Source organism: Sylvia atricapilla, chromosome 19 (genome assembly GCF_009819655.1).
Source record: "Sylvia atricapilla isolate bSylAtr1 chromosome 19, bSylAtr1.pri, whole genome shotgun sequence".
In the NCBI taxonomy this organism is placed as follows: domain Eukaryota; kingdom Metazoa; phylum Chordata; class Aves; order Passeriformes; family Sylviidae; genus Sylvia; species Sylvia atricapilla.
The window spans coordinates 11,205,768-11,220,449 of record NC_089158.1 but is presented as its reverse complement, the minus strand read 5'-3'; the positions used below and the strand labels follow the sequence as shown (position 1 = coordinate 11,220,449).

The following is a 14,682-nucleotide window of genomic DNA, read 5'->3' as shown; positions in this document are numbered from 1 at the left end:
CTCCAGAAGAGAACGCGCACTCAGAGCCATACCCCGATGGGCAGTCGCAGATGCAGAGAGGGAACTTTTGGGGGAGGACATCCCCCACTCCAGCTGAGAACTGCCACCTTTATTGAGCAAAGAATTAAAAAAGTTTTCCTGTGTTACTCTGGCCTTGTCACTCACAGAAATCACTTCAGCAAGCATACAATAACTTTTTTTTTGTGTTATCCTGCATATGCTTGTAGGTCAAGTAGTGCAACGATTCAGTCTGTGAACCAGACAGTCCGTGTACTGCTTGATAACAGTAAATGAATGGTGCCAGTAGCTCCTGCTGGGATATCCACCCGGTCTAACTGCACACCACATTCTGTCTTCTGGAGGTATGTCTTTCTCTCCCTTTAAGACACAACAGTCTTCATACATTTGCACTGAATGCTGATCAGATAGAGCAGCAGCCTGTAAAGCATCCTGGCCAGGGCACAAATAACAGAGTTAAAGAACACAGAGACAAATTGTATTTGTTTACTCAGATAAAAAACACTCAACTAATAATTCTCAACAGGCAGAAAACTGGGCTTATTCTTCCGTGTTCAGAAAATGTAACCAAAATAAAAAATTAATTTTATTGTACCATATTCTACTTGAATTTGCTCAAGACTGAGTGTGTTACACAAATATTGACTTCTCCTATTGACTGAACATGCTTTCAATGAGAGCAAGCTAATTTTTTGCTTAGGTAGTAAGCAGCAGCTGGGACAGTTCCACAAGGACTGAGCAGATGGAGGCTGGACAAAATCAATTGTTCAGTTGGAGTCCTAAATTTAGTCAAGGAGAGAAGGAATCCTCACAGGAAGGTAAGGGAAACCTAATATTTATTACTTTTTGCAGGATGAAATTTCTTTCATACTTAGACAAGAAAAAGAATCTATGTTATCTGTACCTACTTCAAATGTACCAAGAGGCCTTTGGGACATGCGGTTGCTGCTATTATGAAGTGAGTGTTCTGGAATTTTCTATCAGCATGTACATTCTCTATTGTAACTTCGGAGGTCACCATTCTGCAAAAAACAGTTACAACAAAACCTAGTTGACAAATTTGAACTAGCATGGAAGCCAATTACCTAAAGCAGCAAAGAAATGGGTCCAATTCCACAAATTCATCAAACCTATTGTGTCATAAAAATCAGGTTTTTGTTTCATGTTTTCTTAGACTAGGCTGGTATGTTATCATTATTTCAAGAAGACACATTACTAGATACACTTTTTAATATATTTAATAAAGTTATATATCAACAACTCTTGGATTTGTACTTTTGTTTGAGCACTTATTTTGGCAAAGTGAAATATTAAATACTAGTATTAGACATGCATTCCTTTCATTCAAGCTTAAGAAAACATATACAAAGTTGACAGATAACATTTATTAAAACATGTTATAGAAAAAAAGGGGCATGGGACTCTTCTATAAGAAGAAAATATTGAACAGTAACATTAAATTAAAACCATGCTGTACAATTAGGACAGCAATATTTATAGACAAAACTATCCAACCTCTGCAATACAGGCATAACATCTCACAAAATATCAAGATATGCAAATTTACTATTATAAATGACTTGTTTAGAATAAAAACTTATAGCTCATTAAGGAAGAATCACTTGACTTGCATAAACAGTTACGTTTCTGAAAGAAATATGGAATCCCATTAATAAAAAAAAAGGAGCAGCAATCGACAGACACAGGCTTCAAGCAAAAATCAGAACTTGCAATTTAATCACATTAAAAATATACCATTTTCTTTTCCAGCATCTTCCCCTAGGCCACTGACAGTTTACAGCTAATAGCTAAAGAAGCCAAGCTATCCAATGAAGCATTTAAAAGACAAAAAAACAACTTTCCTTTGTTGCTTTGAGAAAGGTCCTAATTCTGTTATAGCAAAACACTCAGTGTAGTGTTGTAGGCTCTCATAATTCAGAGACAGGTCACCTTGCTGGCACCCAGGAAAAAGTATTGAGATTACAAACCCTGATGTGCCTCCATTCTTCCAGGATCAATTATACTGGAACACTCAATACATAAGCCTTTGATCATCTGCCTTGCTTATAATACAGGACGGTTTCTCAGACACACTTCAGATGAAAAAAGCTGTGACCAAAAACTGTACTGACAATACTTTCTAGGCTCTATCTGCTCACCCATAAAACTAACAAGGAAAGTTTAAAAAATGAAACAAAAAAGCACCCCGCAAACCAACACTGGTGTGTGAAATAGGAACCTTCTCCCTCAAAAGTGTCCAATATACACCTAAGCAGATTTTAACCCTGGTAATAGCTGAATTTTTCAGAATGGCAGTTACAGAGATTCCATGGTAATTAACATCAAAGTTACAATATGGAATGAAAAGGAACTTAGCTGTAATATCATTAAGTCTTCTTACCACTGCTAGGACAATTAATGGCTTCAAAGCAGCAGGAAAGTTGGAAAGCCACCTGGGTGTACAGTATTGCTGATTTTCAGAAGACACTCACTCTACTACAGCCAACAGCCACATCATCAAAGGTAATGAAGCATACGGGAAGATTAATGAAATTCATCATATACATATGCATTCATATTTTATATATACATATATATATATGGATTACTTCCCTCCTCCCCACAAATAAGAAATAATTTTTCGTACCTTGAACAAGACCACTCCATTAGCAAAGATCAGAAGCTTGACAAAAGCTGCATCTGTGTATCTTGGCTTGCTATGTTCAACTGCACTGGCCACCAGTGGTAGGGACTGCAGGGGCGACACATGACTAGAGGTTGTGGGCTGCCCTGTGCTAGTCAAAAGAAGTTCAGCCTGCACAAAAAATGGATGTGAACAATCCACTGCAAGCCAAAATCTCAACCAGAGGTGCACATAATGCTTCTGCTTAAACATACTTAAGGAAGAGTGGCAGCTGCTAGCAAGAAGAATACTCCTGGGAACATGTGGAGAAACTGAAGAGCTGCTCTTGGGAAAACACCTGAAGAAGTCACTGAGAACATGTACAGACATACTCACAGAAGGACACACTCCCTGCCTGAGAAGGGACTTTGGCCGACAGCCAAGCCCTGCCCAGAGCAGGTTCGCCTCTGAAATAAGTGAGTTCCACAGAAGAACTAAACTGAAACAGACGCATCCCTGAAGGGATTTTGGCCCCGTACCACCATGAATAGCGACACTGACCAACCCAGAGCACCGGAGGACACCCACTAAGAAATGAAGAGCATCAGACAAGGAAGTGTGCATATGAGCCCAATCTCCTGTGTGACCTGTCACCTTAATAAAGGAAATGGCAGGAGCTGAATACAACTCTTGGTGAAAGCAAGGGAAACTGCTTCTTCTCCCTTCCCTAGAAAGGCAGGGAGAAGAGGTGTTGGACTTAAGCTGAGCCTGAGGAAGATGGTTTAAATAATTTTTTATCTTTCCCCTCCAGTACCTGAAATGGTGATTAGAAGTTTGACAATGAATTCAAGAAAAACACCACAAGATAACTGTTTCACCTGTGATATGCAAAAGGAAGGATTTTAGACGTATCTCAAGCTGCCCTTAAATCATCAATCCTCTCAACCTGATCTCATGACAATCAGAACAGTATTTTCCTGCAATCAATTGGTTTCATGTAAATTAACAGCAGAAAGCCAAGTGCTACAAAATCAATGGAGCAACAAGTGTTGGACTTTCAAGACAATGCCATAATATGGGGTAAAACAGCAAGAGGAAAATACTAAAAAGTTACTATTCATGCTAAGTCATTAAAAAAGGACATGGTTCTATAATATGATCTACTGAACCTGTTATAAAATCTTTAAAGTGTCTCTCGCAGTACATTTGATTTTAAAGCTTTATTTCAAAGTAATCTAACTGCAAATAGAAGTAATGTTAAACCTTGAAATATCCCATATAAAAGTCACTCCAAGCTGGTAAAAGAAACAGTTTTGCTGGCAGCTCTGTAGGATGGCCCTAGTTTGACTTTTTCTTTTTTTTTTGACCACAGTTTTCAGACTGGTGTTTCTGTCCAGCCTTTTTAATGGTTAAATGGAAGAGGCACCCTTAACCTTTTTATTCAAAACTAAAGTGACAATTGGAAAGGGGCTGACAACTAATGTCATATACAAGATCATTCTTGAAATGAGTATAAGAATAAACATCCTGGACATGTTCAAGGCCAGGCTGGATGGGGCTCTGAGCAACGTGGCCTAGTTGAAGGTATCCATGGCAGGGGGTTTGGAAGTAGACGACCTTCAAAGTCTCCTTCCAACCCAAACCATTCTATGATTCTAATGCCTTCCTTCTAATGTGATGATGGTACTTGCAGAAATGACACCATGTATGTGGTAAGGCCTTGGAGAATGGAAAAATATGGCCACGGAGTGCAAGAACCCTTTCCTCTACCCTCATGTAAACAGGCAAGCATTATAGTATTTTTTAGTATTAAAAAGGACAGTGCTAGCAGTGTGTAAACGAACCACAGACGGAATAAAATTTTTAAGTTTAAAAAACATACTTATAAAGTTTTATGGTTTGTTTGTTTTTGTTGGGTTTTTGTTTGGTTGGTTGGTTGGGGTTTTTTTGGTGGGTTTTTTTTGGTTTTTTCTTTTTTTTTTCTTTTTGTTTGTTTTTTTTGTTTTGTTTTGTTTCATTTAGTTTAAATACAAAGTGCTTCTATACATTAAGCAGGTTACAGTGTTAGTGAGCAAAATCCCTGTTTCAGTACCTTGATCACAAAGGTTAAACATGGCCACCATGGTAGTTGTAGAGCTCAATTAAGTGCTAAGAACAGGAACTCTGTGGTGCTGATCATTCAAGCCCATTGCCAGCAACGGGTTCACTGTACTTGGGAACATCTTTTTTAACAAAATTCCATATGAAAAAATATTTGAAGCATTAGAAGATTAGTAATTAAGAACTTCTTTAGAGAAAAAAAAGTTCATAAGTAGAATGCCAGTAAAGAAATTACAGTAATTATAGCTCACTGAGTGGAAAACCCTCAGCTTGCAGCAGACATTCATTTTCAGGATACAGTTCAGTTGTATCTTAAGACAAATTGTAACTGGGAGTTCAAAAAGAATCCGAAGTGTAATAATCTTTGTGTGGTTTTGCTTCACCATACAGGGTCATCTGTTTCAGTACATTATTCTGCCCACATCAGTGCCTAATACAGAGTGGGGCCAGACAAGCTTAGATCATTAATGCTAGTTAACTTTTTCCCCATGTGGACATCACTGTACTTGGCTATCACCTCTTTCTGTTATATTCTATGCATATTTTAAAGGCTCTTTCCTTTTCTTATTTCAGTAAGCTACTAAGAAGCTTTTGCTTACCTAGAAGCAATTGCTTTTGCATTGGACTGCATTAAGCTTTCAACCCCACTATCCTGTTGTCACCTTTACAACTGATGTTTTTACTCAATCTGCAGAGCTGGCAGCATCCCTCAGAACTATACACACTCCTCCATCTGTCTCCATGAATGAGAGCTGCACATATAGATCCTCATCCTAACAAAGAACAAGTGTTGCTTTCCCAGCAAAAATCCCATCTTCAGATGGGACACATGCTCTGCAGTACCATTAGAAGATCCAAATCACATACTTCCTACTTTTTTCCACAAGCTACTTCATTTGAGGAAGTAAGCAACTCTGCTTGTGATCACCAGCCACAGTAGTTCAGTACCAAGAATCTCTATTACAGTTCTTACTATTCAAATAGTAAAGAATTGAAAGTATAAGTACCTATTAATGACTATGTAATTTTCCTAAAGCAGGTTTCTAAAACTAGATAGAAGTTCTCAAAGAAGTTTTCGTACCAATAACAAGTCAGTTCATGAATCAAGAGTTTGGTACTTGCTACTGTAGTAAGCCATAAAAATTTGAACAGAAATTTACACTTTAAATATTTGATTATTTTGACTAAGTCTCAAATGTTATGCCTTACTTTTTGTTGGTGTCTTTTTTTTTAATACTTATTACACACTTCTAGAAGCTATCACAATGTAGTAATTAAAATCTAATGAAGTAATGAGTCATACAGCATAAGACCCTAGAAGAGCAAGGATAAAGTATACTTAATACCTACTGAAGTTTATATAGTGATAAACTCTAAGTGCATTACAGACTCTAAACAAAAATTAGTACAAAATTAGACATTTGTTTTACTGAAGATAAATTTAAGAAATGGAAGATGGATAAAGGAAAGCCAAACCACCTTTACCACTGCTTTTCATTAAGCAATACAACAAAGGCTACTGAATGATGCACACTACCTAATGATGCATGTTAAGTATGTTGGCAGTCTTCACCTTGAGGTGGAATTCTCTTTTTTTTTTTTTTCCCCCTTCATTTAAACGTGAATAATATAACCCAGTTTGGTCATCTTAGTTTTCTTTTCCATTAAGAAGTACTACCTGAATTCCTGGTTCACCTAAGTATTTTCAGGATTTTTGTCAATTTAGAGCAGAGTTTTACCGTGAATTTAGATGACTTAGAAAAACAAGACGGCTTCTGAATACTGCTGGATTACAATCAATCTCAGACCTCATTTTGCAGGCACCTTTCAGATTAACCACATGGACTTCACACACTGAACACCTGAAGGAATACTGCAGGAAGCAAAATATATTTGATCTGTTTATACCAGCATACTCACTAAAACCTTTTTTTGACAACGTACAATAGCAAGTACCAGACATTATTTGCATAATTAGTTTATTTTTCTTACTCTGCTAAACAAATGCAAGCACTAATGTCTTAGTTCATCTCAGTAGTACTCTGTTCAGCTTTAGAAGCCTGATAGGACTTGGTACAAGAGGTCACATGCCGATGAAAACTGTCCCGCCACATAAATCTTTTCCCACATATGTTACACTCATACGGTTTTATGCCTGTATGAATTTTCATATGGCCTACAAGATGGTGTTTCATTTTGAATTTCTTACCACAGACACCACAGCCATAAGGTCGAAGACCAAGGTGCATACTCATATGCCGATCTCTCTGACTTTTGTGTGTAAAGCTTTTTCCACACTGACAGGGATAGAGCTTATCGGCATGGGAGAATCCAGTGAGAGATGTTTCTTCTTTAATCCCAGCAGCCATGTCAATGCTTTCACCATAGCCTGCTGCCATCATAAGATCTTGTCTGTGAGCACTTAAATTTCCATCTGCCCTTTCACCAGAAAATTCTTCCATAGACGAGCCATAGAAGTCAACTTGTTCATCATAATTACTTTCATCTGCCTGTTCATCAAATTCTGCCTCCATCTTTTTGTCACCTATGTGAAAATCTTCAACACCCGAAGACTGGATTGAGTGATCTGCCTGGATGGCATTCACGGATTCAGAAACTTGGTGCTCATCATAAGGATTATCAACACCTTCACAGTCTTGTTCAAACCTTTCTGGTTTCACATGGATCCACCGCTTGTGAGACATGATGCTGGGTTTGCTGTACATTGGTCTGGTATACTGGTACTCTGCACTATCACTAGTTCCCTCTTCGCCATCCTGACTGGTCATTCCAGTGCTAAGTCTATCATGTTCTGTTGAAGAATTGCTGGGAAGGTACTCGTGTTCTGTCAGCTGACACGACAGTTCATCTTTAGAGCTCTCTTCTTCATTTTCGCCATCTCTCAGCTCCTGCACTTTGTGAAATTCTGTCTGTCCTCCAGAGCCAAGTTCAAAGGTCTCAACAAGGCCATTGTAGCTACTACTGCTTGGGGACTGATGGTCACTGCCATGATTCATCTTCTGACACAGAACTGTTGGGTTTCCCTCAAGCACTTCAGTGCACTTATCCACTACATGCCACATCTGAAGGAAACTTGCTGCTGTCAGATAACTCACAATTTCTGGCGCAGGCATTACCAGCCGGCCTGTATAGGTAGACAGAAGAATGTTTTCAAATACTCTGGGATTCATCACGTCGGGCAGGACTATTCGCCTGCTGTTTTTCAGGAGAACCTGATCACAGAAGTAGGGTGAACTAGCTGCAAGAACAGCTTTATGGGCTCTGAAGAGATGGCCCTGAACCACAATGGACACATCACATAGTTGTCCTTGCTGGCGCTGTTGGTTTAACTTCTGCAAAATGGTGCTGGAAAAATCTGGAAATTCCACTCGAAAGGAGCTTGACCCAGACTCCATTTCATTACAAATTTAGTGTTGTGCTGCAAGAGAAAAAAAATAAAAATAAGAAATAAAATTAGAAATTCTGCTTGGTCAAGTATTGACCTTCCCACTTTCTTCTACGCCTTTTCTTTTTTCTTAACAGGCTCACATGGAACTCAACATATTCTAGAACCTTTTGCCACGGTTGTATTTCCCTCAAGACACCTCACTTCTCTCTTCTGAAACCTGTACTAAGGCCATAAATTACTCTGTCAGCATATTTTGTTGTGTTTCTTCTCTCCAAGAAGACTCAATGAGTACAGCAGGAGCTACAAATAGCAAGTTATCCCGTTGGGATAGACTAAGCATTTCAAACACGAGTTTAGGCTAATAAAACCATTATTTCATGGAATTATACAGTAGAGTTCTAACTCCACGATGTCCTAAAGTTTGTACCAGCATATTAAAGATTCTGTATTTCAAATGCCAACAAAATCATCTCATTGATCCCCCAACCAGTACTGATTTTACTCACGGAAAATTTCACTTAAGATCAAATTTTCAGAAGCAACTGTATCAACTCAAAGGATTACACCACAAGCACAGACAAAACCCCACTAAGAATGAGGCTTATGACCCTTCTCATACATTTCCCTATTGTTTTATTAACTGAAAGGTGGAACAGCAACAACTTGGACAGTTTTTAATTCCGAGCTTATTGAGATATTTGGGTTAGGGTTAAAAAGTTCCTTTTAGGGAAGTCAAAAAGAATTTAAAATGTCAATCAAGAAATCTTTGCTGCACAGAACTTTTCCTGCCTGTTCCTTGTGTATTTGTAACAACATAACAATTACATGCCAGAATCTCAGCTAAGAGCTCCCAGATTTTCACATCTGTATTCTCACATAATCCAGATGTCTTACTACAAACTTAAAAGCCCTTTAAGCAGTAATACAACTTTTTCAAATGCATACTTCAAATTTTAGAATTAATTTGAGATAAATTTGCACATTATTACAATCAGAAATGACAGAAATTTAAATACCACTATTAAAGACAAAAATTAACTACTTGAGTAAGTTAAACTTGAGCAAATTTTCTATTTGATAATGTGTAAATTAAAGTGCTATGGGATTCCTGAAGAGCCATGGAGCAGCAAGTTGCCACCCACATAATTGCAGAAGACCACCTTTAAATCTTCTGTCTTCAGCACCTCTCAGGCTCTCTCTTCCCAAGCACCAACCCCTTCAGAATAGAATCAGCTACCAATACTTTTCTAGTGAGCAATGGAATACTGCGCCTGCTAGTTCAATTTTTAATTTTTCTTACCACTTTGCTTAAAACAATTTGACATAATTATTTAAGTATTTCAAGTTATCTTATATGTTGTGTATATTACGTTTACTTTTTGAAACAATCAGATTTTCTTACACAGATGCAGTTCCTTACCTCCCTTCAGAATATTCTCAGATTTAAGATTCTATTTTTCAATACTTCCCTACAAAAACAAGAAACTTTCAAGAGATGTTCAACTGAAATTTAAAGACGATGCCTGTACAACATATATAATTACTGATAATCTAAACTGCCATCTTTCAGCAGGGAATCAGCATGTCACCACGAAAACATTTCCAGATGACAGCAGACGTTTTTGTATTTTAAGACGTTTTTGTATTTTGTATTTATGCAGACAAAATGTAAGTCAAATATTTTCAATTAGCGAAGCCATACAAGTCAACCAAACCGGTTTTCGAAAGGGAGTTTCACTTCCTCCTTCTACAATCAGTTTTATTTTGCACTTTTCTACAAACTCATAAAAAAAAAAGTCTTTCTCTCTGAACTAATACTTAAAGAAAAAAAAATCTCTCTGCTGGAACACTGAGTAGAACATACAAGTCACATTAAAGTTGCTTTAAATTAACATTCCTTCTAATCAGCGTTAGCAGGGAGTTCCTTCCCCTCCCCACGCGCAGGCCTGCCGATTCTGATCTCACCCTCCCGGCGCCGCCGCGATGCTCCCGCGGCCGCACCGCCGGGGCCCGGCCGGGAATCGCTCCAGCCCGCGGGACCGGACAGGCCCCAGCGCCTCCCGCGCCCGCGCGGACCCGCCAACAGGCTCTGGCCGGAGCGGCCCCGCCCCGGTCCCGCCGGGGACACCGACACAGCCCGACAGAGCGCGGGATCGGCGGACGAGGAGCCTGGGAAGGCCTCGCGCGCCGCCCCGCCCCGCCCCAGCGCGGACCCGCGGACCGGGCCCAGCGGCAGCACGGCCTCCCGGGGGCCGCGCGCGACAGCGTCTCACCTGCGGGTCGCGGCGCCTCTCTCATAGCGGGACGCTGTCGGTGCGGCCCCGGCCCCGGCCCTGCCCGCGCCCACCCCGGCCCGCACCGGAAGCAGCTGCCCCCCTTCCTGCGGGCACTTCCGCGTCCCGGTCACGTGACCACCGCCCGGCCCCGATACTCCCTGCCGGCAGGGGGCTCTCACCCGGGGCGGGGGCGCCCCCTGCTGGCGCCGTTTGGATGCGGCTGCATTTGACCGGAGCGCTGAGTACGAACCATTGGCGCCCCACAAAACCCCCTGGGCCGAGCTCTCCTGTCCCCTCCTGTCCTGTCCTGTCCTGTCCCGTCCCGTCCCCCTCCCTGTGCGCCGCAGCCGCTCCGCAGGGCGGTGCTCTCAGCGCTGCTGTGGGCCCTGCCAGGAGAGGACCGCCAGACGCGACAAGTGAAGCACGGTGTCCGCGCCAGGCGCCGCCTCGGCCCGCGCGTTCCGCACAAAGGCTCGATGTTTAGGCACGGGAACTGTCCTTCAGCCAAAGCATTCCAGTGGGCACACGGCCGACAGCCCCGCGGCACACCCTTGGCACAGCTGAGGCTGGAGCCCGCAGGCCGGCCGGTACAGCTGGCACAGCCCGCAGCTGCCCGGGACAGCTCGGAGCTATGCAGTAGGATTCTGAGATCCTGGTGGGGAATTACAAACCAAACCCTCATTTTCTCTTTCATACTTTTGGAAGCTACTAAAATCTTTGCTAAGATGGATTTCTGCATTTATGCGATACAGCATCTTAAACCAGATTAATAATAACACATTGCCCTCTATCCCGCCTGATCCTTTGCCAGTAATGAAGTCTTGAATTTTCTTCGAGTTTACAGAAAATATACCACCTTGCTCTTTTTTATAACACTATCAATGAAAGATTTGGAATATTATATTAGCTCAGCATTTATACTGAATTAACACTGGCAGTCCCCATTAAGAGTCAGGATCCCACAGGGCTGAGTAATGAATAAACAAAGGATGTTCCTGCAGAAATATTTGTGGGAAAAGGGATGCAAGACATGGCAGCTGGCTGCAGCATACTTAGTGGATGGAATAAGTGGGAGAAGGGCATTGTGGTGCGAGTCATATATGGTTATTATTTGAAATACAGAAAAAAATCATTCTGTATGGTTAAGAGACAGAGAGCACTTCTCAAATTAGCATTGAAACTCTTGTGCTGTGAGCTCCTGTAAAGGTTTACTTTTCAGGATTAGGGGAATTAACAACTACTTTTGCTACCTTTTTCTGCTTTCCAGCATTTTCATCAGGGAAAAAAACATCCTGTTTTTAAAGGTAAAATCTGCCCCAGTGCCAGTTATGATTAAACATGAGTGTGGCATGAAAAGCATTCTGGACTTCCTTCATGTGATCAGTTCTGCAGTCTTCATGTGATAACATTGACTGCAGGAGCAGTGCTGCAGCGTCAAGGCTAGTTTATTAAATCAAAATTCATGTTTTACAAAGGAAGCAAATGGAAACAGCATTAACTAATGTTTATATGTTTTACTTTTTCCTGAGGTTATGGAAATTTGGGTCAAATTCACGCATGATCATTCATCTAAGCTTAGAGACCATAATTTTCCTCCCTTGAATGTTTTTTTTTATTATAGTATGTTTTCTTAACTCCTCTGTACTCCCTGCTGTGATTCATTTCAATAATTTATTTTTAAGGCAGTGGCTTTCATACCTTTGCTGTTGTACCAAGAAATTCAATGTTCTAATAATTGAGCTGAAAGGGAATTTTTTCTTGACATTTGATAGGCTGACAGAGGTGTCTTTCCAAAGCACACTTGTTTGGATTTTGAGATGGAGATAGTCTGCATCACGTTGTGTTGGTAAACAAAATGTCTCTGTAATTCTTGCATGACAAGATTCTGCAATTCTATGAGAAACTCTATGACAAAGCTTTAGCTTCACTCCGATGGTGAAAAAAATGTCTTTAGGTCTGTCCCATGGTGTTCATATATTCTGAAAGTTTGTATTCTTGGTACATCTAGTAAGATGACACTGGTTATACTTTGCTGTATGACTCAGACTTTAACTACCAAACTACTCAGAAAGGCAAACTGATACTTGTGGATTCTATGTAGTTACATAGAAAAGTTTCCTTCTGCAGAAAACTTGAGGTTTGGTGCCACAGACCCTGCTCAGATAAACCTCTTGCTGATTTTCAGTCGTGGAGAACTTGTGTCAGAGACAATTAGGGAGGGTATTTTTTCTTTGTTAAAATTTCTCTAAGTGAGAAGAAAAAATTGATAGAGCTGTAATTATGTAGGGTGGGTCATCTGTACATTGCCAGTTTTGGTTTTACATTAGTATAAAATTTTATATTTCAGCAGACAGACACTGTCACTAAATACATTGTAGCACTATTGCTCAGCAATACAGCAATCGATTAATCTCCCCATTATATAATTGAGGAGTTAAAAAAAACAGTGAGCATTGATGGAAGTCTAGGAAATAATTATGTGTGTATCAAATATTTATTGTTTGTTCATAAAAAGGGAATGCCACAATGATAAGACAGATACACTTTACAATGTAACAAAAAAATTGTAAAATTTTATAGCACTCATCAAGAACAGGAAAGTATTCAGTTCCACAACACCTTTAAATTTTAAACAGACACACATTGCAAAATCCCTTGAGCAAAGCTTAAATAATACATTATAAAAAAATAAATTTCGTTCTGCTTCTTCCCAAAAAGGGACGGCTGTGTACTGGGAAGACCATCCTGTGTTGAAAATAGACCCCAACACTGATGTGTGCAGAAAACAAACCAACCAACCAAACCCCCATTTATGATCCAGCTATAGACTTGTCTTTATTGTACTTATAAAATATACATAGCCTTTTATTGAATTGCCTGCTGTCGAAATCTGCAAGAATTTTATTGCTTTTTACTGTCCTGGAGAGGAATAAAGCAGCAGCCTCTGTGTAATTTCATAAGAAGCAAGGACACTGAATCTAATTTTGCTGGATATTGGCTCAATCATAAAAAAACATGCAATGACCAAAATTTAGAATTTTGGGATATGGAGTATTTGTATGTTTCTCCTCATTCGTATTTTCAAAAAATTTCTATTATATTTATATCTGAACACATCACACTGCACTGTCTGCACTATTGTAAGCTTTGCATTTATATATCTCTCATGATAGGTGCACGAGTCTGTTCCAGTATTAAATCAGAGTTTGAGTCTGCGCACTTTACAGCAGTATCTCCTTTCTTTCACTTTGAAATGGGGTGGAGTGTACTCTGCAATGCAACAGGAATAAGGTGGACTTGGCTATTGAACAAAACGCTTTCCTTTCCTTTCATTGCCTTTCTTCTGAACTTAATGAGGGATCAAAGCATGACATGCCCAGACTGTCCCCAGAGAACCTGAAAACTGGGATATAATTTTAAATGAAAATGTGTAACTTAGGAACTTCTCAAAAGATTCATGATATGCTTCTGTTGGCTGTGTTTCCAGTCTTGGGATCCACTGTGTCTTTCCTAAATTTCCCAGATATTTGAGAGAATACTGGACAAATCTATGTCTAGTTGTTTGTTGCACACATTCAGGAGTGAAATAAAACTCCTGAAAACCTATTTCACCTCCTATTTGCCCAATGATGCTCAACTGATGTTGAGCAACAAGGTCGATTTAACAGTTCAAGGAAAAAGTAGGAAGAAAAAGTTTATAATTAAATTTTTCTATAATAATTTATAACTTACAATTTTTCTATTATAAGTTTTGTAGTTTTACATGAGGAAAGGAATGCAGGAGCTGATATTACCAGGCATGGTCCATCTGCTCTTATTCTGGAGGGTCCCAAAGCACTTCACAGTTCTGATGCAGCCTTGACCTAAGTCCTTGAAATTTTGATCACTTGGAACTGAAGATGTACAGAATCAAACTGTTAAAGTAATAGCATTCCAGGACAGACAGTCAAAAAGAAATAATAATCCTACTGAAAGTTTTGAATGCAAGGGGATATGAAAGGAGAAATTTTAAAGAAGGAGCAGTATTGCCCACAGATGACTGAGAAAAATAAATCATCTTCTCAGCGCAGGACATATGAGTAAGAGATTGTTTCTGTTGCTACCAAAAGACTACAACATCTCGGTCACAATGAAGTATGGAATGGCCTGGAAGCAGGATTTTCTTTTACCACAAGCTGAAAAGCCCCTTGGTCATAATAAGACCTGCCTGTGAGTCATAAACTTGTTCTTATCTAGAGTGTTGAAAACCTTTACTT

The 14,682-nt window shown here is 39.8% G+C and overlaps 1 protein-coding gene across 3 annotated transcripts; it reads right to left on the bottom strand.

The window, feature by feature from the left end:
• Window positions 1-27: 27 nt before the first annotated feature.
• On the bottom strand, window positions 28-10,528 carry ZBTB43 (zinc finger and BTB domain containing 43). Of its 3 annotated transcripts, XR_010745081.1 has the most exons (4): window positions 10,424-10,528; window positions 6,951-8,180; window positions 927-1,040; window positions 28-450 (listed from the first exon to the last, which is right to left on the bottom strand). XR_010745081.1 is itself a non-coding variant. In XM_066333038.1 (3 exons), the coding sequence occupies exons 2-3, from the start codon at window positions 8,155-8,157 to the stop codon at window positions 1,033-1,035; spliced, it is 1,215 nt and encodes a 404-aa protein (XP_066189135.1). In that variant the 5' UTR covers window positions 8,158-8,180; window positions 10,424-10,528; the 3' UTR covers window positions 28-1,032. The 3 variants fall into 3 exon arrangements, 2 of the variants coding, with proteins under 2 accessions (XP_066189135.1, XP_066189134.1); XM_066333038.1 differs by having other exon boundaries at window positions 28-1,040; XM_066333037.1 differs by lacking the exons at window positions 28-450; window positions 927-1,040 and having other exon boundaries at window positions 1,389-8,180.
• Window positions 10,529-14,682: the final 4,154 nt, after the last annotated feature.

Coding starts and splice junctions, on each gene's coding strand:
- ZBTB43 (XM_066333037.1), bottom strand. CDS start 8,157: ATGGAGTCTGGGTCAAGCTCCTTTCGAGTGGAATTTCCAGATTTTTCC.